Raw genomic sequence first — 26735 nt, 5'->3', positions numbered from 1 at the left:
TTGATCATAAGTTAAAAATTTGTTCCATACATTTCACTCGAGTCGATTTAACCTAAATCCATCGGCTACGGTATTGTCAGTTTAGCATGGCTTGCCAAGAGAATTACAACATCCGGGCGTTGTACTGTCAGAGCGTTGAAGAACTTTCTGAACCGATCGAAACGAAGATTACAGGCAATATTCCGAAATGGATCAAAGGCACACTACTTCGAAATGGTCCTGGAAAATTTGAGATTGGAAGCAGCTCTTATCGTCATATTTTCGACGGCTTAGCTTTGTTACAACAGTTTGTGATTGACAATGGAAATGTTACCTATTTCAATAAATTTCTACGCAGTCAAACATACAAGAAGAACATGAAATGCGGAACAATCGTCGAGTCAGAATTCGGAACTCTCGGTGTTCCTGATCCTTGCAAGAACATCTTTGCCCGATGGTTTTCCTATTTCTTTCGTGGAGGAGAATCCAGCGACAACGCCACCGTTAATTTTTCCTGTATCAAAGGAAAGATTTATGCAACAACAGAAGGCCCGGTTATCACAGAAATTGATCCCAGTAATCTTGAATGTCTTGACAGAGTAAATCTATCTGATGCTTTTCAAGGTAAACAACATAAATACACGCCATATTCTCGGAATCTAAACAATAATTACTGGGTATCATCCCATTGTTGGGCTTTGAATGTCCGCGTACCTTTTGCTCCTGGCACGCCTTTTTCATTATAGAAATTTACGGATGCTTCTTAAATTCAAAAGTCAACAAAATTTGTGCATTTTGAAATCCATAGGCGTTCAAAGCTATTTGTATTTCCAGAAGTGATGCCATGCATGCAGCTATATATATGAACAGCAATATTCCGGATAATATAAGCAATCTTAATATTTAGAATCTCCACTCGTACATTAACTCAAGATGAAATTTTATTCACATAATGAATTCGAATTTCGTATCGGACATCGCAGGCTAACAAAGGTCAATTCAACAGGGGCTGGTTGTATAAAACTCTTAACTACATTTTAAGTAGTGTAGTTAACAAGAAAATACACGATTCTGATAGGCCAATTCTGCCCCTAACTATAGTTATATACCAGATTATAGCACATTTATTGAGCATAAACCTACCTAGAACGAACTGGCTTGCAATGTATGGCGGTTTTCACTGTATATAATTTTATACAAACAAAGAGCTAAGCTATATTATTACATAAATGTATAATAACATAGCGTTATTTACTTTTAGCCTAAATCGCGTGGCCTTTGCATTTGCCACTGTGCAAAACCAGCGCTGCGGTTAGCAGAAATTTTCATTTCTGAATTCAAAGGGTCATTGTCGATTTCACGCTCATCGGCCATCTTTGCATGTTCTCGACACTTCAATAGGAAAATAAAAAAGCAGACATTCCTGAGTACAGTGAAGTTGTTTGACATATGACTGACGTCAGGAGGTGGTTGTATAAAACAGTTGTACTTAACTCGAGCAAAGCGGAAAAGTCGATTAGCTCTCTGGATTGAGCTCTCTGGCTCTACTACGCTTTGCGCATGTCTATGTGTAAGCCGCATTATTAGCCAGACTCGGTGAGACTGTAACCGAACGGACAGGTGTCAGATAATATACACAGGTGTGTGAAGAAAGAAGTGAGTCGAAGTCAGATACTATAGGAGTGTAGATCACTAACATATTGTTGAGATAATAAAAGTAAAGAATTGAAGTCAAATCGTGAGTAATACTGGTGTGTGCAACGATATTTAAAGAACCTGTGGCCGCAAGGCTAACATATGCACGTTGATGAATCCATATCTTTCATCTTTTCTATATATCGCATTTCACGCAGCATTTTACTCAGGCATTTTGAATGGTTTTTCACACGAAAAAAGCAAATCAATTGTTTTGTTGATGAATTACATACAAGCACAAGAACAAAATATATCATTGTTATCATTTTATATTAAGTCCGTAGTGGCACAAAATATCATTGATTCACCTATCGTGGGAAACATGTTGAGGTACAAAGCATCATAATCCCACAGTAAAAAAATCTGTCATCTCTCCATATTTTTTTTGCTTTTCCTCTCCGACTTGCCAGGTTTGAATCCCTGTGAGGAATAATTTCTTATGTATTGTAACTCTGAAACAGTCCTAAAATGAAGAAAAAGTTGAAAATGAAGAGTGTGGATTTACTGGCCTCGTGTTCTATAGTTCATCTACAAAAGACAATGACGAGTTAGCACGCTATGCATTCTCGTTTTTAAGCCAGATATCTGGCTTACGTCACTTGCGAAAAACGCTGCTCAGTAAGAATGGAGTAGATGCATGGGTTTCCTTACCGAGGACCTAAATTGCATTCTTCTGTTAGCGTCTCTTTAATCATACATTTTCTTTCTAAACAGGGGCGATTAAAAAATATGTGCTCGCGACTGCTCATCCGTATGAAGATGATGACGGTTCTGTCTATAACCTGGGAGTTGGTTATGACAAAGAGAAAGGCCTCGCGCACCTGATTACATTATTACCAGCAAGTACTGAAGATACGAAGAGCGAGCAATCCCCGAAGGAAGGAAAAATAGTCGCGAAAATACCAGCATCATTTCAGTACTCGTACAGCCACAGTTTTGGTATGACTCAGAAATACTTCATCGTCATTCAACAACCTATGACTGTGAATGTGTGGAAGATTGCAGTCTCACGTTTTGTCGGTTGGAACATCGCCGATGCTTTTTCGTGGAATGATCAGATGGGAGTAGAATTCGTGGTAATATCTCGTGAGAGTGGCGAAGTTGTCCTCACCATAAAGTCGGAGCCGTTTTTCTTCTTCCATACCGTAAATGCGTATGATGATGGTAACGAGATTGTTTTTGATGTTTGTTGTTACTCCGATGCTGATTTCTTTCATACTTTTTATCTGCAAGAAGTTCGAGAAAGTGTCTCCTCAAAAAAGGGTTCCATGGCTCAGTTACGGAGATATCGCTTGCCCATTGATTTAGAAGCATCGGAGGCTACACTGCAGAAAAAGCCATCAGGATTAGATTACGAGGTCTTATCTGACATTTGTCTTGAGTTACCACGCATTAACGAAAAGTACACCAGATTATGTCATCGCTATGTATACGGTGCATGCACTGGAGACGACTACACGGATAATATAATAATACACAAGCTTGTTAAAGTTGATGTTGAAACCAAAGAAAGTCGGGTTTGGAGTGAAGACCAATGTCTGGTATCAGAGCCCGTGTTTATTCCAGCCCCAGATGGTCAAGAAGAAGATGATGGTGTGGTGATGTCTTCCGTTTATGATCCTGTCAAAGATAATTCATTCTTGTTAGTTCTTGATGCCCGTTCGTTTACGGAGCTCGCCAGAGCAGTGGTACCGTTACGATTTGCACCTTCCTTTCACGGACGATATTTTTCGTGAACAGTTGACTTGTACGTTACGGGTATTACCAATAGTAAAGGCAATACCTCTAAGATTTAAAAAGATAGCTTCCTATATAAAGGATTGTAGTTAGAAAAGACTGTTTTTGTTCTTTGTTTTTCTATTCAGCATAAAATAATAGTATACTGCAGGCATGCATAAGTTGAATTTAAAGCCTGTTTACGTGGAGCTTGTTATGCCGGCTAGGCGAGGTATAAAGCACATCACATAATCGATCTTTGTCCGGTGTGGAATAATTATAATTTGGTGGGTAATCATGCAGGTGTTGACGAAGAAAAATGACATAATTTTTGTAAATTAAATGAATTTTCTGAATAATTCTTGAAACCCTGTTGATCATAATAATGGTAATGCAGTATATCACTGCATGATCATGCAACAGGGCCGTAGCGCTAGACTGCTTAATTATAGGAGGGGGTGTGTGTGTGTAGGTTTCATTGATCTGAGATCAGTGGTATGTTTACATATCATAGGAACAGTAGCGTACAAAAGAAATCGATCGGAAGAAGGGCCATTGGCTCTCCTCCAATTGGCTACGGCCCTGATTGATCAATACCACCACAGTGACAAAACTAATATACTATAACACCGCGGAAAACGTCTGTGCGTGCATGCGTCAAACATGCGTAAATATTGTTTTAAGATTAATATTGAATAAAAGTGTAATTTCATAAAATAATCAGTATATTAGAACTCAGATTAGAGCTGTGAACAATTAGAAATAAATTCAGATGATAAATATCGATATATAGAAATACCAGTATTGGGTAATCAAGGAAATATCAAGGAAATTAAACTTTGTTTCAAGGAAATTTAAGGATATTACTAGAAATACATGCACGCGCCATGCAACAACCCCTCGGCTCGCCATTTCAAACGAAGCAAAATATTTCTTGAGCTAGCCAGACCTAACCATCAATATTTTGAAATCACCCATTTTCCTGCTGCATTACGTTGCATGAAGTTATAAACTTCACAGTTTAAGTGAGAGTTAATACTTCACTATGGCTAAACCTTCAAAACAGCACAAATAATATGAATAACCAAGCAGTAACGTCGAATGTTGTTTTTCGATTTTTGACATAGGCCGCCCAATGGCACATGTTTTTATTTTTTATTTGAAATAAAAATGCACACTTTGATGAAAAAGACTCATTAAGTCATTATGTCGTTTATTTACATGCTGATCTATTTGTCTTTCGTAATCTCATTGGCTGTCACTACAGCGAGAACAAAAACCAGCTAATGAGAATACGTGTGATTACATCTCGCTCGTTTCAGGATCGCTCGCTGCGGCAGCAACAGGAGACGAATAAAATATTCTTTAATTACTTGTACCTGTCGTGGAATGCTATTGTCTGTATGCAAATTATATAGTCTTTACATGCAGTGAATTTTTTTCAAGTTGTGTTTCACGATTCTGTGAGGTACATGGCTTCATCCTGTGTATTAACTTTCCTCTGATAAACTTCATGCACGTACTAGTAAGTACACTGCTATTAATGTTAGTTCAATGAATCACCGTCTAGACAAAGCTATAAAGTTCGTCTGGCAATCCGTCATTTCGTCTGAGTTCATCAACAGACGTCTGAATTTTCTATAGGAACACATGCATGTAGGAATTTGGGTCATGAAGCCTGAAGGACCGAAAACACAAGACATGTGAGCATGATTATTCTTCGGAATTTGCAAACGATAGCCTGAGATATCAGCCTTAGATTCGGGTCCATAGTAATCTACAACTGTAATTGTCGTGGTATCGTAATTCGCTGTTATGCTGTAATTCATTGTTATGCGAAATTCGCCATATGAAAACCGAATTATGACAAAATTATTACAGGGGAATCACAACGAATTATGACAAATTATGACATTTAAAAACCAGCCTTTTCCTGTTACCCCAGGTAGTCGGTAATCAGGCTAGCGAAATTAACCAGGTTAGCGAAATTAACCAGGTTAGCGAAATTAACCAGGCTAGCGAAATTAACCAGGCTAGCGAAATTAACCAGGTTAGCGAGGTGGTATGATATAAATACTTTGAAATAGCTGCTTTTCGAATTCCTCCTCCGACTCGTTGCAGGGATTGGACTGAGACATATTGGCGAATTTTAACGAGCATTCCGATCATTCGCTGCTTCTTTTTATATAATTAGACAGATACAGGAAGATGTCGACATTTCGCAATCGGTACAAAAGGTAGCTACTAGTACTCGGATTATGTTTTTCGCCTTTACGTTTTTCGCTATACGTTAATCTCGTGGGTTGCGTTATTCGAGAACAATTAAGCCATTCAAATTTAACAATAGGTAATTTCAAGAGTAGGGGTTTTTGGGGACACCCTGTGTATTAAAAATTGAATGACTTGTTTGCGAATTTTTGCCGGTGAAAATTAATGCAACTTACAAAATGCTAAATACAGAAGTTTAAAATTTGCGGAGGGGCATGTCGCCTTAGGCCACGGTGCTTGAGTTGTAAATTTATAACTACGACAAATTCATCATAAAACGGCTCTTAGCTGCATACATGTGCACTTTACCACATAAGTAATTGGCCGTATTTATCCAACCCGTGCACTTTCTAAATGCGCGATTCTGTTTCGTTTCACATATTCGTTTACGTAGTTCGTTGTTTATACTCAGACGATTGTTCTGTCAGACGGATCATTCGTCCAGACGGATAATCCGTCTCTTGTATAAATCGGGCGATTGTTAATAAAAATCATTTTCATGTTATACATAAAATGCTTATATCAGACATATCAAACAGGGTGTTTGTATAGGCGAACTATTAAATTGTTATAGGTGATGCAAACTATTACACTGTTATAGGTGATTTTTGTGTTTTGGGGACACCCTGTAGATGCATTATCCCTCATCGGATTTTCACTCTGTCTTTGTAAACATATTTAGAGCATGGGTAAAAGCAAAAGATAAAAGGTTGAAGAAACCGAAGCTATAAATTCCATAGAAGACGACGATGGCTATCATGCGGATAAAAGTGAATCTGAGGAAGCAGGTATGTAAATCCCATGCAATTCAGCGTTTCATAAACAATTGGGTTATTCGATCAGCTGAATGAAACAATAATTATGTTTTTTGATCAGATATATTACATATTCTGTATATTGTATGAACTTGAATTATTAATTATAAAAGATTAAATTAGATAACATCAAATGATTAATTAAATTTAATTAATATAATTCTAATTACAATAATTATATTAATATTATTAATATTCATTTTTTGTAATCTTACGTTTTGATTGGTGGATTTTTACCACGTTAGTGAATTTTATATTGCTATATATTCCATAATGCCATGGCACGGCAGTGCCGATATTAAAATTTACTGCACTGTCAAAATGCCGGCAATGAATACGTAAACAAATAGAAAAATTGCCGAGCTTAGCGAGGGCGAAATGGAGAAAAATATAGATGAATCCGCACCTGAAAATACGAAACGAGCAACGCAAGTGTTTTTTATTTAATTATTTGTAATTATAAATGTCTGGATTGACTGGTCAGCTGGTGCTTCGTGATCAACCACAGAGGAAGAGACTCGTCAGCCAAGATGATTTGCACTCTGAACGATGCATTGAACAAGGTAAAGGACGGTTTCTATTTAGTCGTAATGGTCATACTAATTAGTAATGAATAGTCATAATCCATGAATGTCTAATGTCTAGTCGGTGCCTATTTCGGGGACCGATTGTGTAAAGTAATATACAAGGTTAGTAAGAAGAGTGAGTATATTCATTCATTCGGACCAAGGTTATTAAACAATGATAGTAATATAACACTCGAGAATAAAATTAAAAAAATGCAATTTTCATATATAATAAATATATAAGTAAATGTTCGTCAGTGGCATCGCTTAACGTTTTCAAAAGAGATTGCCTAAAAAGTTTTATCAAAGTCAAATGTTAGTTGTTTTTGGCCTGGATTTTTACATAGCACCCGCAGGTCACGACTCACGCCTGGGATTAGATTGCAACATACATATAAATCAGGCTACAAGGCAGTGGTGATTGATGATTGATCATAGGATTAAATTAAGGGGGTCCTCTACTAAAATTTTCACTTGACTTCGAAATTTTTGAATTTTCAAAGACAGTCATTATATGTACTTTCAACCTTCCTCTATGGCCTCAGAAATTTTCAGTGCGCATAGAATACTACAAGACACTAAAAAAAAGCAAATTCCTGAACCTTTGGCTATTTTATGCCTTAGCAACACCCTTAGCAACAGCTGTTTTTGTTTGAAAATCCCGCCTGAAAGCCCTTCTTTTTATCCAATGAGATCGATTTTCTGTATATTATATGAAGTAGTCCTTCTGCTTTCTTAACACACCCGCTGAAAGCTCTTTTAACGATCTGAAGGCGTCTTTTGAGCTTAATAAACTCATTGTGTTGTTCTCGTGTTCTCAACTCTCAAGCGTTCGTCAAGCGTATTAAATTTGCGTTATTTGCATATTCCGATATTATATATTCATATATTCACGATGCTAAGGAAAGGTTCAAGAGTAAGGAAATGGAAATTTCATGGCAATAGATTCACGGACTCTGTAAGGAAAGCGCGTCTTGAGAATGATTCTGTTGTGCGATCAACTTCAACTAATGATCGAAGGCAATTCGTCTTCAAATATTTCTGCTTCCGCTCGTAAGATTGGCAATCCATGTCCACGAAATGCTCCCCCAGTTTCAGCTACCGTGGCAGGGTATCGATTTATTGATATGGAGATCCTGAACTATGTTTTTAAGCAAATGATTTGCAGTGAATGTGGTTCATCGTCTGGTCTTGTTTTGGAAGAAGACCCACGTGAACGAAAAGGCAGTGCGTCTCATCTTCGTGTTCGTTGCCAAACATGTGGTTGGGTGTATACCTTTTATACATGAAATAAAGTTCAGCACTCGTTTTATATCAACAAGCGATTTGTGTATGCTATGCGAAGTATGGGACAAGGACACTCATCACTGAAACGTTTCTGTGGCTTGATGAACATGCCACTCCATTCCATTCAAATGCCTACAGTGCCAGTAATTCTGCACAAGATAAAGCAAACAATACAAAGCTGTACAAACCCGGTGAAGGTCTTCCTGATGATATTATTGCATTGCTCAAATCTATTTATACCAGGCTTAGCAATGATGAACTATTGAGCAAGTGCTTAGATGGAAAAACCCAAAACCAGAATGAGTCACTAAATGGCATGATTTGGAACAGGTTGCCGAAAAACATTTTTGTTGGAGCGGATGTCCTGAATTTTGGAACATATGATGCTGTAGCTCATTTGAATCTTGACAATAAAGCAGCTGTGAACATTTTGAAGAGATGGACTTAGTTCCAGGACATTTCTTTGAAGAAGGAATAGAAAAAGGTGATCGTTTGCGAGTAAGGAAGGCTGAACATAGGAATACTCCTGAAGTAAGGAAACGACGAAAAATCCTCCGCTGGCAGAAAAAGGAAGAAAGAAGATAAAAATAAAGGAAGAGAGGGCACCACTTATGAAGCAGGAGCTTTCTAATGTGGTAACAAATGTACAGTAGCAATAAAATAGCAATAGAGCCTTGTTATTTAGACCTGTTTGTGTTATGAACTTAATATTACACTTTAAATGCATTTTCTCAAAATGCCGAAATTCAGCAATTTCCGAGATTGTATGCAAGATATCTCAAGAAGTTTTGGAGCTATCTTGCTGAAATTTTTAGGATAGCCTTAGTATGAGTAGCTCTAGGAGATGAACTAAAGAAAGTAAATTCTGATGCATAGATATCAAATGGTATCTAATTCAATGGAATGTATTGTAACCTTTTCAATTGTTTTGCCTGTAAAACTGCTAAAACCCCACCAACCTAAAAAGTTTTAGTTCAACTCCTAGACCATGTTATTTTTGAGTAAATAAAAGTTATTTCATCATTTTATGGCTAATGGTTGTGTAGTTATCATGTTTGCAAAATGGCATCCATTTTGCTATTAGGCGTGGCATTTTCTGGTAACCGAGGCAACACAACTTTGCAATTGTATGTACTTTTTGTCAGTGACCATAGCCTAACAACATACTAAAGTATCAGTTTGGTACTATGAATAGCAAGGTTAAAAAAATTTTTGGTAGAGGACCCCCTTAAATAGGATTTCACGCGAGTCGATTCAGCCTGTATACATTGGCTACGGTCGTACTTCATACTTTATATGCATGCAACGCTGCCAACGCATAGTTCCACTGTGCCACGACCTAAACAACAAATACAGTGTGGCCCAAACTGTTGAAATCACCCTATTCTTGGGATTTGAATGGTTGTGTACTCGTCGTACGTCTTGCTCATAGGAATTTACGATGCTAAATTCTAAACTGAGCAAATAAAATTTGATTTAATTTTGGATTTGCAATCGTGAACTTGTACCAACTCGACGGTTCGTATTTCAAAACATGATGCCATGTAGCTATATATGAACGGCTTATTCCTAGTATCTGGATTAGTACAAAAAAGTAATTGCCTATATGCGTAAATTCTCGACTCGTACATTAAATCAAAATGCAAACTTTATTTACATATGAATTCGAATTTCGTATCGGATATCACAGGCTGACAAAGGCCAATTCGACAGACGTTCATATGTAAAACGAGGCTTTAGAAGGAGAAACATATAGAAATTAAGAAAAGATTCAATCAGTCCTCGTTCTGGTTGGTATATAGTTGTACCTCAACATTGTACAGTCATGAATTTCTGTAAAAGTTTGATAAATGATTATTTCACAAAATTTTAATGTGTGTGTAGGATATTAGAGAAAGGAAGGCTGCATTCAATCAGAAAGCATTGTCCACGGCTTATTAACCATACTGTATAGTTCTGTCGAAATTAGTAATGGTAATTTGCGGTCGTGCGATTTTTTAATCACGCGTTTGATTTCACACCAAAATTTCATGACACGAAGTGCAATTTCCACCCTATTATATTCATTTTCAAATCATACAAAAAATTAAACAAATTCAAAACGATTTGCTGTAATGAACCGTAAACGGTGTAAAATGTGAGTAATTTTAATCTATTTTTGTCAAGAAATTTTGCGAGGCATTTAAAAATTTAAAATAATGAATTTTTGTGCCATTTTCCCCTGTAATTTGATTGGATAGTTACACTGGAATTGATTTCAAAATGAATATAATAAATCCTATAATGCCATGCCTCCCGATTTATGGCTAGGGCTTGTTCCCCGGCTTCTGAACAAACATCTTGGCTGAGTAGGGTTGTGTGGTTTAGACTTTAGAGAATTGGCTTGGTTTGAGTCTGGGCGCTCTATATAGTATTTAAAACACGACCCCTTTCCTTGCAAACGTTCTCTAGTATGCGCAGCTACAGAGCCCTTTCACGAAAATCTGCTCCTCTTTGCCTCGACTTTTTTCTTTTAATTTGGATGACTGTAATCTCATCAGCGAGTTCACAGGACAATGATGAGTCGAGCACACAATGCATACGTCATCTTTTCATTCATTTGGACCAGATATTCTGGTTAATTATTCGCCACTGTTAGTGCGGAAACGGTGCTTACGTGTACATTGGGGGTACGGATATAGGTTTCTTTACCGAGGACCTAAATTACATTCTTCTGTCAGCGTCTCTTTAATCATACATTTTTTTTCTATGCAGGTGCGATTAAAAAATATTTGCTCGCGACTGCTCATCCGTATGAAGATGATGACGGTTCTGTCTATAACCTGGGACTTGGTTATGACAAAGAGAAAGGCCTCGCGCACCTGATTACATTATTACCAGCAAGTACTGAAGATACGAAAAGCGAGCAATCCACGAAGGAAGCCGGAAAAAATAGTCGCAAAAACACCAGCATCATTCAAGTACTCGTACAGCCACAGTTTTGGTATGACTCAGAAATATTTTATCGTCATTCAACAACCTATGACTGTGAATGTGTGGAAACTTGCAGTCTCACGTTTCGTCGGTTGGAACATCATCGATGCCTTTGCGTGGAATGATCAGATGGGAGTAGAATTCGTGGTAATATCTCGTGAGAGTGGTGAAGTTGTTCTCACTATAAAGTCGGAGCCATTTTTCTTCCTTCATACCGTAAATGCGTATGATGATGGTAACGAGATTGTTTTTGATGTTTGCTGTTACTCCGATGCTGATTTCTTTCATGAATTGTATCTACAAGAAATTCGAGAAAATGTGCTCAATTACGAAGATATCGCTTGTGCACTAATTTAGAAGCATGGGAAGCTACACTACACGAAGGATGCCTTTTCCAAGATTCAACACTGCCCTGATGCAATTATAAACTTCCGGAAAATTTCTAGCCCCTCCCAGTAAGATTTTTCGGGGGGGGGGTGGGGGCTCCAGTCACGAGCCCTGTATTGATTGATCATAAGTTAAAAAGTTATTAAATACATTTCACTCGAGTCGATTTAATCTACATCCATCGGCTACGGTCGTGTCAGTTTAGCATGGCTTACCAAGAGAATAACAACATCCGGGCGTTGTACTATCAGAGCGTTGAAGAACTTTCTGAACCGATCGACACGAAGATTACAGGCAATATCCCGACATGGATCAAAGGCACGCTACTTCGAAATGGTCCTGGAAAATTTGAGATTGGAAGCAGCTCTTATCGTCATATTTTCGACGGCTTAGCTTTGTTACAACAGTTTGTGATTGACAATGGAAATGTTACTTATTTCAATAAATTTCTACGCAGTCAAACATACAAGAAGAACATGAAAGCCGGAATGATCGTCGAGTCGGAATTCGGAACTCTCGGTGTTCCTGATCCTTGCAAGAACATCTTTGCGCGATGGTTTTCCTATTTCTTTCTTGGCGGAGATTTCAGCGACAACGCCTCCGTTAATTTTTACTGTATCAAAGGAAAGATTTATGCAACAACAGAAAGCCCGATCATCACAGAAATTGATCCCAGTAATCTTGAATGTCTTGACAGAGTAAATCTATCTGATGCTTTTCAAGGTAATTAACATAAATGCACGCATATTCTCGGAATCTAAACAATATTCACTGGTAACACCCTATTGTTGGGCTTCGAATGTTCGCGTACCTTTTGCTCGTCTGCTTAGCCAAAAACAAATTTAAAAAATCCAATAAAAAGCCAATAAAATTTGTGCATTTTGAAATCCGCAGATGTTCAAAGCTATTTGCAATGCTGACGGTTCGTATTTCCGAAATTGATGCCATGCAGCTATATATATTATATATGTATGAACAGCTATATTCCGGTTAATCATATTATAAGCAATCTTAATATTTAGTATGTGGATTAGCTATAGTACAAAAAAAGTAATTGCCGAAATGCGTAAATTCTCGACCGGTACATTAACTCAAAATGAAATTTTATTTACATATGAATTCGAATTTCGTATCGGATATCACAGGCTAACAAAGCCAAAGGCCAATTCAATCGCAGTTAGTGGATTCAACAGTAGCCGGTTGTATAAAACTCCTATAACTACATTTTAAGTTGAAATCGTAGTTAACAAGAAAATACACGATTCTGATTAGCTAATTCTGCCCCTAACTATAGTTATAAACCAGATTATAGCACATTTATTAGGCGTAAACCTACCTAGAACGTATGGCGGTTTTCAATGTATATATATACAAACAAAGAGCTAAGCTATATACAAACAAAGAGCTATATAAAGCTGTGGGTGGCATAAATCTTAATTTATGAATTCAAAGGGTCATTTTCGATTTCACACACTTTTATAGGAAAATAAAAAAACAGACATTCCTGAGTACAGTGAAGTTGTTTGACATATTTGTCAGGAGCCGGTTGGATAAAAAGTTAATTAACTTTTAACGAGAACATTTTAAATGATATACAGCTATTTCAATTTTCAAATCAGGTTGTACTTAACTCGAACAAAGCGGAAAAGTCGATTAACCGGTACCCTCTGGATTGAGCTGTCTGGCCCTGCAGCCCCTATACTACGCTTTGCGCATGTCCGCACGTTGATGAATCCACATCTTTCATCTTTTCTATGTATCGCATCATACGCAACATTTTACTCAGGCATTTTAAATGGTTTTTCGTACGAAAAATGTAAATCAATTGTTTTGTTGACAATTACATACAAGCACAAGAACAAAGTATTATTGATAAATATATCAAGTTCGTAGTGGCACAAAATATCATTGATTCACCCATGTGGTGAAACATAGCGTTCTTTTGTTAGGGTCTCTTTAATGATACATTTTATTTCTATACAGGTGCGATTAAAAAATATTTGCTCGCGACTGCTCATCCGCATGAAGATGATGACGGTTCTGTCTATAACCTGGGACTTGGTTATGACAAAGAGAAAGGCCTCGCGCACCTGATTACATTATTACCAGCAAGTACTGAAGATACGAAGAGCGAGCAAGCCCCGAGCGAAGGAAAAATAGTCGCGAAAATACCAGCATCATTCCAGTACTCGTACAGCCACAGTTTTGGTATGACTCAGAAATACTTCATCGTCATTCAACAACCTATGACTGTGAATGTGTGGAAACTTGCAGTCTCACGTTTCGTCGGTTGGAACATCGCCGATGTTTTTTCGTGGAATGATCAAATGGGAGTAGAATTCGTGGTAATATCTCGTGAGAGTGGCGAAGTTGTTCTCACCATAAAGTCGGAGCCGTTTTTCTTCTTCCATACCGTAAATGCGTATGATGATGGTAACGAGATTGTTTTTGATGTTTGTTGTTACTCCGATGTTGATTTCTTTCATAATCTTTATCTGCAAGAAGTTCGAGAGGGTGTCTCCTCAAAAAAGGGTTCCATGGCTCAGTTACGGAGATATCGCTTGCCCATTAACTTAGAAGCATCAGAGACTACACTGCAGAAAAAGCCATCAGGATTAGATTACGAGGTCTTATCTGACATTTGTCTTGAGTTACCACGCATTAATGAAAAGTACGCCAGATTATGTCATCGCTATGTATACGGTACATGCGCTGGAGAAGACTACACGGATAATATAATAATACACAAGCTTGTTAAAGTTGATGTTGAAACCAAGGAAAGTCTGATTTGGAGTGAAGACCAATGTCTGGTATCAGAACCCGTGTTTATTCCAGCCCCAGATAGTCAAGAAGAAGATGATGGTGTGGTGATGTCTTCTGTTTATGATCCTGTCAAAGATAACTCGTTCTTGTTAGTTCTTGATGCCCGTTCGTTTACGGAGCTCGCGAGAGCTGTGGTACCATTTAGATTTGCACCTTCCTTTCATGGACGATATTTTTCATGAGCAGTTGACTTGTACGTTACGGGTATTACCAATAACTCTAAAATTTAGTCTGCTATATAAAGGATGGTAGTTAGGAAGGACTGTTTTTGTTCTTGTGTTTTTCTATTCAGCATAAAATAATAGTATACTATAGACATAGGTTGAATCTAGGGCCTATTTACATGGAGCTTGTTATACCGGCTATGCGAGGTAAAAAGCGCTTCACGTGCATCAAAGGCTTAACCTGATTTGTCTTTCATTATATGCAGTTTTCACTTCGCCTAGTCGGGATAACTCGCTCCATGTAAACAGGCCTTAGTTTCCACGGAGAACATGTGCTAGTGATTGATAAATCATTTCTACGATCGATCTTTGTCCGGTGTGGAATAATTATGATTTGGTCGGTTATTATGCATGTGTTGTCGAAGAAAAATTACATAAATTTTGTAAATTACGCTGATTGATCAATACAACCACAGTGACACAACTACTATAAAGACCGCGCGAAAAACGTCTGTGCGTGCATGCGTCAAACATGCGTAAATATTGTTTTAAGATTAATATTGAATAAAAGTGTAATTGCATAAAATGATCAGTATATTAGATTAGAGCTGTGAACAATTAGAAATAAATTCAGACGATAAATACTGATATAGAAATACCAGCATTGGGTAATCAGGGAAATATCAAGGAAATTAAATCTTGTCTCAAGGAAATTTAAGGATATTATTAGAAATACATGCATGTGCCATGCAGCAACTTCTCTCCATTTCAAATGAAGCAAAATATTTCCTGAGCTAGCAAGACCTAACCTTCAATATTTTGAAATGACCTAAATGTAAAGCCGATAGCTGATGTTTCAAATTTTTCGGAAACAAACACAGTTGTATTAATTTCCAAAATACAGTCGGAAACAAACACGGTTGGAAACAAACAAAGTCGCAATTATTTCCTGCTCCATTACGTTGCTTGAAGTAATAAACTTTCACAGATTAAGTGAGAGTTAATACTTCATCATAGCTAAACCTTCAAAACATCAAAACGGAATAAATAATATAAATAACCAAGCAGTAAACGTCGAATGTTGTTTTTCGATTATTGACATAGGCCGAGCCCAATGGCGCATGCTTTTATTTTTTATTTGAAATAAAAATGCAGATTTTGATGAAAAAGACACATTAAGTCATTATGTCATTTATATACATGCTTATGTACTTGTCTATAATTTACATGCTAATAATCACAATATCAACATGCACACGTGAAAACAATCCGAAAATAACTTTGAAAACAAGTTACAGAAGCGAGAAAGATGCGAACAATGTTATAGATATTTTACTCATTTTTTGAGTGGGCCGATGCTGGACCCGCGCTGTTGACTTTTGAGAACGTTTGAAAAGGACGAATTCGTAATCTCATTGGCTCACACAACAGCGAGAACAAAAAACAGCTAATGAGAGTACGTGTGATTACATCTGTGGTTGAGGAGTCAGGAGTGCTGTCTTGCTCGCTCGCTTCAAGACCGCTCGCTGCGCCAGCAACAAGAGATGAATAAAATATTTTATAATTACTTGTACCTGTCGTGGAATGCTATTGTCTGTATGCAAATTATATAGTCTTTACATGCAGTGAATTTTTTCAAGTTGACGATTCTGTGGGGTGCATGGCTTCATCTTGTGTATTACCTTTCCTCAAACTTCATGCCCGCACTGGTAAGTACACTGCTATTAATGTTAGTTCAATGAATCACCGTCTAGACAAAGCTATAAAGTTCCTCTGGCAATCCGTCATTTCGTCTGAGTTCATCAACAGACGTCTGAATGTAGGAATTTGGGTCTTGAAGCCTGAAGGACCGAAAACACAAGACATTTGAGCATGATTATTCTTCGGAATTTGCAATATACGGGCCTATAGTTATCTACAATTGTCATTGTCGTGGTATCGTAATTCGCTGTTTTGCCATGTTTTATTACCCTGTACAGTCGGTAATCATGCTAGCGAGATTAACCAGGCTAGCGAGATTAACCAGGTCAGCAAGATTAACCAGGTTAGCGAGATGGTATGATGTATGATATAAATGTATGATATAGATAGCTATTTTTCGAATTCCTCCTCCGACTCGTGCAGGGATTGGACTGAGACATATTGGCGAATCTTTCGATTGGACTGAGACATATTGGCGAATCCGATCATCCGCTGCTTTTTTTGTAATTAAACGGATACAGGAAGATGTCGACATTTCGCAATCGATACAAAAGGTAGCTACTAGTATAATTATGTTTTTCGGTTTACAGTCATACACGTGTCCCCAAAAAAGCCAAAACTATTGAAATCACCTATAATGCAATATTTAGAGCGAATGCCTAAGCACACGCACTGTTGGGACATAAATGCTCGAAATTATGAATTTTATGCATGATGATAATAAAATTTGTCTGAACCGGTACCCAAATATGATTTATATTAACAATATTTACACTTTACAAATATGGATAGCAATATTTAAATTTACAACTCAAGCAAAATCAACTTTTACATGTCCCTCTTCTCTAGCAAATTTTAAACTTTTGTATTTGGCACTTTATTATAAAATTAATACGTTAATCTCGAGCGTTAATTCGAGAACAACTAAGCCATTCAAATTTTAACAATAGGTAATTTCAATAGTAGGGGTTTTTGGGGACACCCTGTGTATTAAAAATTGAATGACTTGTTTGCGAATTTTTGCCAGTGAAAAATTAATGCACCTTACAAAATGCTAAATACAAAAGTTTAAAATTTGCGGAGGGGCATGCATGTCGCCTTAGCTTAGGCCACGGTGGTTGAGTTCTAAATTTATAACTACGACAAATTTAATACATCATAAAACGGCTCTTAGCTGCATACATGTGCACTTTACCAGTTACCACATAAGTAATTTGCCGTATTTATCCTACCCGTGCACTTTCTAAACGCGCGATTCTGTTTCGTTTCACTTATTTGTTGTTTATACTCAGACGAATGATCTGTCAGACGGATCATTCGTCCAGACGGATAATCTGTCTTTAATATAAGTCGGGCGATTGTTAATAAAAATAATTTTCACATGTTATGTATAAAATACTTATATCAGACATATCAAACATATCAAATATAGGCAAAGATATAGGCAAACTATTACATTGTCATAGGTGATTTTTGTTTTTTTTGGGGAACTTTGTAGATGCATCATCCCTCATCGGATTTTTACTCTGTCTCTGTAAACATATTTAGAGCTTGGGTAAAAAAAGTAAAAGATAAAAGGTTGAAGAAACCGAAGCTAAATTCCGTAAAAGACGACGATGGCTATCACGCGGATAAAAGTGAATCTGAGGAAGCAGGTATGTAAATCCATGCAATTCAGCGTTTGATAAACAATTGGGTTGTTCGATCAGTTGAATGAAACAATAATTATTTTTTTTATCAGATATACTGCCTATTCTGTACATTGTATGAACTTGAATTATTAATTATAAAAGATTAAATTAGATGAGATCAAATGATTAATTAAATTCAATTAATAATACTAATTAATTATTAATATTCATTTTTTTAATCTTTCGTTTTGATTGGTGCCATGGTGGATTTTTACCACGTTAGTGAATTTTATATTGCTATATTCCATAATGCCACGGCAGTGCCGTTATTAAAATTTATTACACTGTTAAAATGCCGGCAATTAATACGGAAACAAATAGAAAAATTGCCGAGCTTAGTAAAGACGAAATGGAGAAAATTATAGATGAATCCGCACCTAAAAATACGAAGCGAGCAACTGCATTGGGTGTTTCCGTATACGCAAGTGTTTTTTATTTAAGTTTTTATGTGTAACTATAAATATCTGTGTTTACTCAAAATGAATAATAAAAGCATTAAAGCACTCTTTGTTCGTGCGTTATCGGGTTTTACATGCAATCGTTCAAAAAAAACACGAAAAGAGCTTGTTTAATGAACTCGTGCATGCATGTAAAACCGGATCACATTTTAATCCTTAATTAATATTATTATTATTAAAGAATAATATATTTCATTGATTTTTCCATTGATTATTATTTTATTAATTCAATTAAATTATACCACTTCTACTAACTGTGATTATACTTAAGTGCGTATAATTTCAACTTCTCACAAGCCTATTGAATGACCACTCATAGATAAGAAGGCCGCGCCGTGGTAAATCAAGAGAAACCCATTGTCTTTGATAAAAATTAAGTCGAATACAAACGACTATAGTATTCTATGTAGCTATAGATGTAAATTTAAAGGACACGTGAACAAAGTGAGCAAATAGGTGACGATGTAGCTGATGTGAGATGCGGTCTTCAGTACAACACTGGTACAACTGTTTACAGAATAACATTCCCATAACTTATGCCTATCCGTGCAGACTCGATATCCCGCAAATATTTTTCTAGAACAATCATCCAGTGATTACTGCCCATCGGAGGACAGTTTTGTAAGCACTGGATTGACTGGTCTGCTGGTGCTTCGTGATCAACCACAGAGGAAGAGACTCGTCAGCCAAGATGATTTGCACTCTGAACGATGCATTGAACCAGGTAAAGGACGGTTTCTATTTAGTCGTAATGGTCATACTATTTAGTAATGAATAGTCATAATCCATGAATGTCTAATGTCTACTCGATGCCTATTTCGGGGACCGATTGTGTAAAGTAATATACAAGATTAGTAAGAAGAGTGAGTATATTCACTCATTCGGACCAAGGTTATTAAACAATGATAGTAATCCATAACACTCGAGAATAAAATTAAAAAATGCAATTTTCATTCATTCGGACCAAGGTTAATCTCTGTTTTATTAAACAATGATAGTATTAACACTCAATAAAAACTTAACGATGCAATTTTCATTAAATCGGTATTGGACAAATATTATTTAGCCTTGCGTCTATCGACTGGCCAATCATCGCAGACAGGTTCGCTTGATCTGCTGGCGAACGCCGATATAGTTTATAGTCAGTCGCAGCCCGAAGATCGTGTGAATGAAGATGACAATTCCGAACAAAACGGTGAAACAGCCAGTCGCGCTGATGATGATCAAAATTCAGTCGAAAGTAATGATGAAGAAAATTTCACTGAAAGTGATCAAAGTAAGACGTCGATAAAAAGTAATGATGAGGAGAATTTCACTGCACGTTATCGAAGTAAGACTTGGATGAAAAGTGATGATGAGGAGAATTTCACTGCACGTGATCAAAGTAAGACCTGGATGAAAAGTGATGATGAGGAGAATTTCACTGTACGTGATCAAAGTAAGACCTGGATGAAAAGTGATGATGTGGAGAATTTCACCGAAAGCGATCAAAGTAAGACGTCGATGAAAAGTGATGATGAGGGGAATTTCACCGAAAGCAATCAAAGAAAGACGTCGATGGAAAGTGATGATGAGGAAAATTTCACTGAAAATGATCAAAGTAAGACGTCGATGGAAAGTGATGATGAGGAAAATTTAACTGAAAGTGATCAAAGTAAGACGTCGATGGAAAGTGATGAAGAGGAAAATTTCACTGAAAGTGATCAAAGTAAGACGTCGATGGAAAGTGATGATGAGGAAAATTTCACTGAAAGTGATCAAAGTAAGACGTCGATAAAAAGTGATGAAGAGGGGAATTTAACTGAAAGCGATCTAAGTAAGTCCTCGATGAATATTGATGATGAAGAAGATTTTTCTGGATGTGACCTGAGCCTAAGTAAGTCGACGATTGTAAATGCGCATGCTTATTTAGAAAGAAAATTAACGACGGAAGCCGACCCTTTGGGATGGAACCTTTTTATGTTTGTTATTGGTTCTGTCGAATGCAATCAAAAGGCCATTTCCTGACGAAACTCTTATGGATTTAAGTTAAAAAAAAGCACCAGCCTGGATAGTGATTATTAAGACAGAATCTCGTAGTTAATATGTTAGATTGCAAGTTGCAATTATACCTCGAACATTAATAAATTCATTACTTTTTCATACAGGTAATTCTGGATATTTGGAGAATGAGTTTTTTGAATATTTACAGTACGTGGTGAGTTGCTGCCTGGATCCCGAGTATGTAAATTGTGATGACAGCCAAGACGAGCTAAAAATCTCCAAAACGAAAATCGAAACGAAAATCGAGGATCTTAAGAAAATGCTCGAGAGCGAAGCATAGACACAAGGATATCAAGAAGCTATGGAAACTTTTCCCACTTTGAGTTGCAGCAGGTTGGAAGAACCCCTTGAAGGGTGTGAAGCCTGTCGAAGACAGGGAAGAATTGCTTCAAAAGCAGTAACATTCATGGGTACACCGTATGAAATGGATACGGAGAATTACGAGTGCCAAGAAGCGGGGTCACCGCGCGAACTAACGTTTGAGGTCGGTCGATATTGTGAAAGAAGATCAAGATTCTACCACCGCGTTTTCCACTATAGATACCACCTACGTGAGAACTGTGTTGTCGCTGTTAATCGATTTTCTAAGAGTGATATCACCGCGGATGTTGTTTTAAAAAGGTGCATAAATGATGAAACATGGACGGATAAAACGTACAGGGAATTTCTTTCCTTAATTGACAATGTTAACACATGGTTTGCTGCTGTCTACGATCGTAGAAGTTTGAATAAAGAAATTTGAATGTACCAAAGAGAAAGGTAAGTGGCTAAAAGCATGGTGATTTTACGACACGTGAAATTAATTCGGCATCACAAATTTGGTATAAACTAGTAAAATAATCAAATTTTTACAAAATTTGCCTATTTCACAACGGCGTTATTCTTCAAACCCAACCAAACGTTCCAATCTTACTATACATACGGTGACGAGAAAGTTAATCATTTAAGAGAAAATTCCTAAAACATATTCGTTTGTAAATCGAAATTGGGTAGTATTGAGTCTATTGACTGTTAAAGGTAGTTTTGACTAATTTCAAATATGTTCGACCGAATTTAAAGCGTGAAACAATTTTGAAAATGTTTTTAGTTTGTATAAGACCTCGAGACGCCTGGTTTGATTTCTCATATTTCTGCCAGGTTTTTTAAACATACACCAAGACTTGCAGACATGCAGTTTAAGGTACATGCCTTTCGATCACTCGAAGGATATGCATATTTTTATGCCTAAATGCCTAATAGTCCTAAAGTAAAAGTTAAAGTTACTTTTACGAGAAACGAGCGCAGAGCTAGCCAGGTACTGAGGTACATAACTCATAAGGTTATAATTATTATATAATTCACATCCGAAATTTTCACTGTGAGAGTCAAGAGCGTCTGATTTCGTCATGGTCTACAGAAAAAAATCGACGAAACAGAGAAATTAGATTTTTTACAATGATGCGTGTCTAAGTGTTCTCATGCATAACCTCGAATTCGTAGTTATCTTATTGCCAGCTTGTTATCTTATTCCCACATATAAAATTTTCCCAATGCCGAATAAACGTAGCTTAACAGCGCCTATTCTAGGAAATTTTTAATGCTATAGCTACAAATATACATTAAGTCATTGTGAAATGGGCACCCCATGATGATGATCTTTGTATCTGCGAAACGCAGATATATTGTCATTGCTGACGTACCGTATGTTAACACATAACTATTCAGTGATGGGCTTATATAATTAGCCAATCAGCGATTAGTTTATAACGCACTCACACCACAACCAAAAGCATGCAGAAAATATAATTTTGGCTTCAAAAAATCTTGTTCTGCGTTTTTTGTATCATTTTAAGTTTTTCTGAACATGGAAACTTATCCTCATGAGATAAATAGTCCATCTCTTCGGAGATCAAAACAATCTCTCCGGAGATTAAGTCAATTTCTTCGGAGATCGAGACAATCTCTTCGCAGTCCAAAAAACAATCTCTTCGGAGATCGAAACAGTCTTTTGGAGATCTAAACAGTCTCTTCTGAGACGATTAACGAAATCTAAGAAATTCACCATAGTTATCATATTAGCTATGAGAAAGAAAAAAAAAATTATAGGTAAAAAATAATTTTGCAATGTTTTATACAGTCAAAAGATAGCAGTCAATATTGCTATAGTATCACATATCACATATCTCAAAGAAAACTAATGTTGTCAGGAGATATTGAAAGAAATCCTGGTCCTGTTCAGTGTTCAAAGCATTAGTCCCACATATGCAATGGAACATAGAAAACGCAAACAAGCGAATGAGACCTCCCAGCTCTCAAAACAGAGCACGTCTATATTATACTGTCATGACTGACATCACCGGTAGACGCGTACGGAAATTAAAAAAACATGGCCAAATTTGCTGTCCAAACAAGATTGTTGTGAGCAGATACACGTACGCTAACGTACCTATTTTTACATTTCTAATACTGCACACAATAGTACGCACTTGACTATCAATACTGCACAACTGAGTGTGTTATATTGCAGGTTAAAATAGGACTTGCGAAGCTAAACGTAGCCTAACGAATTCGAAAAACGAAACGTTATCATGTTAGTTTAATTACGATCAATTGAAAGAAAATTACAAATAGTATAGTGCAATTGAACATGCAAGAATGAATTAAACGATGTATAGTAGGTAGGAGAGCAACTTAATATATGTGTCAATGGTGCATTTACATAAATTATATATGCCGAGGTAATCGCCTCTTAAAGTTATCAGTTCATTAATTCGCTTTTGCGCGTGGAGAGCTTGGGATCCCTTTGCATGAGCAAACTTTTTATTCACACGAAATATATAATTTTTCGCATGAACCTTGCCAAAAAAGATTGTCATCGTTGAAATGAATTAAAGCCGAAATATTCTATTTATCGTATGCAGTCTTAACTCTTAGGAATTTAATTTGTGCATGTGGTATAACTGTTTTACTATATATACTGTGTGCATAATATATATTTCTTACACGTCCATATTGTGCCACGTGCTACTCTTCATACCAGGCATCGAAATGATGATTTTCGTAAGAGCCGGCATCATATAATTCAATGCGGACAGGACGTTTCATTGAATTTTTCTGCTCGTTCCTTTGCTTCTTGAAATAACAGACCTTAAGATGATAATTACGTAATGAATTTAGTCGCAATTCAAGGCACATTCACTTGGAAACGATTAGTTTCAAACACCTTCCCAAAATACTTTATTTCATTGTAAATATTGTATGTACTTACGAAGAAGAGAATGAGGACGAGACAAATGAATCCAGCAGTTCCTATAGCAGCGGTTGCACCAATCATGGCATTCTTATCCCCCTCATCTTCTTCGTCTTTGCTTGGAGTTCCAACGGTAGCCTTAGGGGTCGTTGAAACAACTTGCTGCTCCAAAAAGGATTTATCAAAATGTAATTCGTCCAAGTTGCCCTTTTCATCACTGGCATCGACAACTGCCCTGGCAAGACTACTTGAACTGACTTGCTTACTTTCCGACGAAAACTCAGTTTGGATATTGGCAATAACACTTCCTTCATCGAAATCAACGTCTGATATCCTCAAAAACCCAGAAATTTTATCAAAGATGTTTATCACGGCCTTCTCTAGCATATCTCTGAGCTTTTTACAATCGATGCTATCTTTATCTTGATAGCTCGCAACAAATTCAATGTTAAGGATCCTTGCTTGAAGGGCGACAATTCTTGTTGGGGTAAGTTGAGTTGATGACATTGTACTCACAACTTTGCTAGTCGGTGTCGGTTGCATATCAGAGGTTATTTCCAATTTTTCGGTCGATCCTCGATACATTAGACTTCTTGGAAGTGAAGTGGTGAGAATTGCAGATGACGACGATGATTCTTGAGTCATGGCACTCGTTTGCGATGATGGCGATGGTAGTTTTGCAACAGTAGTTGTTACGGAACTAGTTAAAGGTGGTGAGGACGTTCGCGCAAGAGAGATTGCTGGGAAAGAGGGTGTCAGGTGGTAAAATGTAGAACTTGAATAAATTGCTGATGATGATTGGCCAACTACAGTACTAGTCGCAACCGTTGCTGAAGATTGATCAACCCGAATCGAGGTTCTTGAATATGAACTAGATGATGCTCTGGCTATGGAACTAGTTGCCGTTGGCGAGGATTGTCCCACAACTACGTTAGTTTCAGGTAGAGAAGGAGCGTAATATATGGAGCTTGTATTAACTTTTGACGATGATGATGATGATGGGTCAGCTACAGTACTTTTCCTTACCAGGGTTGATGATTTTTCAATTTTAACTAAAGTTCGTGTGGTTAATGTCATATTTGAAATAGATGAAGTTAACTCGTAATATAGGGAACTTGAAACAGCTGCTGATGATGATAGACTAGGTACAGTACTAGGCGTTGCTAGTGTCGCCGACTGTTTCATGCTCAACGGAGTCTTGAAGAAGTGTGAGCTAGATGGTTGCGTCACTGTGCTAGTTGCTGCAAAAGATGAAGTTAACTCGTAATATAGGGAACTTGAATCAGATGCTGCTGATGATGATAGGCTAGGCCTAGGTACAGTACTAGGCGTTGCTAGTGTCGCCGACTGTTTCATGCTTAACGGAGTCTTGAAGAAGTGTGAGCTAAATGGCTGCATCACTGTGCTAGTTGCTGGAAAAGATGAAGTTAACTCGTAATATAGGGAACTTGAAACAGCTGCTGATGATGATAGGCTAGGTACAGTACTAGGCGTTGCTAGAGTCGCCGACTGTTTCATGCTTAACGGAGTCTTGAAGAAGTGTGAGCTAAATGGTTGCATCACTGTGCTAGTTGCTGGAAAAGATGAAGTTAACTCGTAATATAGGGAACTTGAATAAAGTGCTGACGATGAATCGTCAGCTACAATGCTGGTCGTTAGTAGCGTCGACGATTGTTTCATCCTGATCGAAGTAATGAAATGTGAGCTGGATTGTACATCAGCAATGGAACTAGTCGAAGTTATTTGCGCCGTCATGCTAGGTGTTTGAAGTGATGGCGTCTGCTGATAAGCTGTTGAGTTTGATTCGACCGCCAACGATGGTTGGAGGGTTATTGTGCTGGTGGCAACCGAAGATGAGGTTGGCAAGACTACGACAGAAACAATCTCATCAATAACAACAGTCAAACTTAGTTCACGAGCACATGGCACCACACCACCGTCTTTAGCTACAACTGTCAACGAGTATTCACCAGGTTGAAGAGTACTGTTCGCAAAAAGTTCGCCATGTGAAGTTATGAAGAAATTTCTGTCGGGGTCTGACTCCTCTGTGATGGAATATTGAATTCGTCCATTATTTCCGTAGTCTGCATCACTCGCCAGAATATCCACCGGCAATTTGTATTTTCCAGGTAAAGTACCAAATACCGGACAATTATCATTTTCATCTTGGACGGTTATCGTAACTGTTGCCTCCGAATTTCGAGAAGGAACACCATTATCTGTAGCAGTGACCGTAAATGTAAATTGTTTTTGAGAAATGGTTTCGTAATCTAAAACATCGTCAGCATATACTGAGATTTCACCGCTGTCTTGGTTAACCATAAAGAAGTTCGCAAGGCTTGCGTCTTCGATAATGTATGAAACTTCCCCGCTGCGTCCATGGTCAGTATCATTTGCATACACGCTCAATACAACAAAACCTTTTCCTCTGTTCTCAGATACGACGGCAAAATAAGAGTCGTTTGTGAATGCAGGGGTATTGAGATTTTCTGACACTTCTTCAGTACAGTTTTCGCCGTCATATTGCTCAAAACATTCGCATTTGTTTGGAGATACGCATTGTCCATTGGATGAACAGTTGTTCATATCATAACACGTCGGTGTTTCACAGGATAAGCCAATCCAGTTGTCATTGCATTGACACTCTTCATAGCCCACGCAAATCCCATTTCCTGTAAGGAAATCATGGTACGAGTTTCTAAAACGTTGAAACATTGTAACAACATGTCTTTGAAATACATTCATAATGATGAATGTGACGTGATCACAAAGACGCGAGCATGAAATGGAAATTATAATATCTTATTGATTATTGATAATACAAATGACTATTGGCTGTTGAGTATTGATAATATACATGTAAATTGTCATCTAAAATCTAATATTTAGGGGTGAGGGCGTTACTTCATCATTGGAAACGGAGATTAAAATTGTCCTGAT

The 26735-nt window shown here is 37.3% G+C and overlaps 6 protein-coding genes across 6 annotated transcripts in view; 4 read left to right on the top strand and 2 right to left on the bottom strand.

The window, feature by feature from the left end:
* LOC114523451 (beta,beta-carotene 15,15'-dioxygenase-like) lies at positions 1-4360 on the top strand. The gene is made up of 2 exons (XM_028544374.1): positions 1-603; positions 2389-4360. The coding sequence occupies exons 1-2, from the start codon at positions 87-89 to the stop codon at positions 3408-3410; spliced, it is 1539 nt and encodes a 512-aa protein (XP_028400175.1). The 5' UTR covers positions 1-86; the 3' UTR covers positions 3411-4360.
* A 7446-nt stretch (positions 4361-11806) lies between these two features.
* On the top strand, positions 11807-15347 carry LOC114523450 (retinoid isomerohydrolase-like). Its single transcript, XM_028544372.1, has 2 exons — positions 11807-12409; positions 13670-15347. Exons 1-2 carry the CDS (start codon positions 11893-11895, stop codon positions 14689-14691), a joined length of 1539 nt encoding a protein of 512 aa, XP_028400173.1. The 5' UTR covers positions 11807-11892; the 3' UTR covers positions 14692-15347.
* A 2525-nt stretch (positions 15348-17872) lies between these two features.
* Positions 17873-20199, top strand: LOC114523293 (RNA polymerase-associated protein LEO1-like). The gene is made up of 4 exons (XM_028544171.1): positions 17873-18029; positions 19104-19247; positions 19590-20123; positions 20183-20199. Exons 1-4 carry the CDS (start codon positions 17873-17875, stop codon positions 20197-20199), a joined length of 852 nt encoding a protein of 283 aa, XP_028399972.1.
* Positions 20200-20233: 34 nt separating this feature from the next.
* Positions 20234-21187, top strand: LOC114523370. The gene is made up of 2 exons (XM_028544268.1): positions 20234-20399; positions 20671-21187. The coding sequence occupies exons 1-2, from the start codon at positions 20243-20245 to the stop codon at positions 20844-20846; spliced, it is 333 nt and encodes a 110-aa protein (XP_028400069.1). The 5' UTR covers positions 20234-20242; the 3' UTR covers positions 20847-21187.
* A 2013-nt stretch (positions 21188-23200) lies between these two features.
* LOC114523367 (uncharacterized serine-rich protein C215.13-like) lies at positions 23201-25104 on the bottom strand. The gene is made up of 2 exons (XM_028544266.1): positions 23814-25104; positions 23201-23692 (listed from the first exon to the last, which is right to left on the bottom strand). Exons 1-2 carry the CDS (start codon positions 24978-24980, stop codon positions 23570-23572), a joined length of 1290 nt encoding a protein of 429 aa, XP_028400067.1. The 5' UTR covers positions 24981-25104; the 3' UTR covers positions 23201-23569.
* The window catches only part of LOC114523292, a 29808-nt gene continuing 28055 nt past the window's right edge, over positions 24983-26735 (bottom strand). The window contains exons 37-38 of the mRNA XM_028544170.1: positions 25073-26467; positions 24983-25008 (exon numbers count right to left, since the gene is read on the bottom strand). Of these exons, the coding sequence (XP_028399971.1) occupies positions 24983-25008; positions 25073-26467 (1421 nt within the window). The remainder of the gene's footprint in view (positions 25009-25072; positions 26468-26735) is intronic.

This window comes from Dendronephthya gigantea, unplaced genomic scaffold (genome assembly GCF_004324835.1).
Source record: "Dendronephthya gigantea isolate DGI-Jeju-01 unplaced genomic scaffold, DenGig_1.0 000027F, whole genome shotgun sequence".
Taxonomy (NCBI): Eukaryota; Metazoa; Cnidaria; class Anthozoa; order Malacalcyonacea; family Nephtheidae; genus Dendronephthya; species Dendronephthya gigantea.
The sequence above is the reverse complement of the archived record's forward strand: the minus strand, read 5'-3'. Positions and strand labels throughout refer to the sequence as shown.

Coding starts and splice junctions, on each gene's coding strand:
- LOC114523450 (XM_028544372.1), top strand. CDS start 11,893: ATGGCTTACCAAGAGAATAACAACATCCGGGCGTTGTACTATCAGAGC. Junction 12,410..13,669: donor TCTATCTGATGCTTTTCAAG/GTAATTAACATA, acceptor ATTTCTATACAG/GTGCGATTAAAAAATATTTG.
- LOC114523451 (XM_028544374.1), top strand. CDS start 87: ATGGCTTGCCAAGAGAATTACAACATCCGGGCGTTGTACTGTCAGAGC. Junction 604..2,388: donor TCTATCTGATGCTTTTCAAG/GTAAACAACATA, acceptor CTTTCTAAACAG/GGGCGATTAAAAAATATGTG.
- LOC114523370 (XM_028544268.1), top strand. CDS start 20,243: ATGGAAAGTGATGATGAGGAAAATTTCACTGAAAGTGATCAAAGTAAG. Junction 20,400..20,670: donor TGGATGTGACCTGAGCCTAA/GTAAGTCGACGA, acceptor TTTTTCATACAG/GTAATTCTGGATATTTGGAG.
- LOC114523293 (XM_028544171.1), top strand. CDS start 17,873: ATGCATCATCCCTCATCGGATTTTTACTCTGTCTCTGTAAACATATTT. Junction 18,030..19,103: donor AAGTGAATCTGAGGAAGCAG/GTATGTAAATCC, acceptor ATATTTTTCTAG/AACAATCATCCAGTGATTAC. Junction 19,248..19,589: donor TGAACGATGCATTGAACCAG/GTAAAGGACGGT, acceptor AATATTATTTAG/CCTTGCGTCTATCGACTGGC.
- LOC114523367 (XM_028544266.1), bottom strand. CDS start 24,980: ATGAAACAGTCGGCGACACTAGCAACGCCTAGTACTGTACCTAGTCTA. Junction 23,693..23,813: donor TCGTCCTCATTCTCTTCTTC/GTAAGTACATAC, acceptor TATCATCTTAAG/GTCTGTTATTTCAAGAAGCA.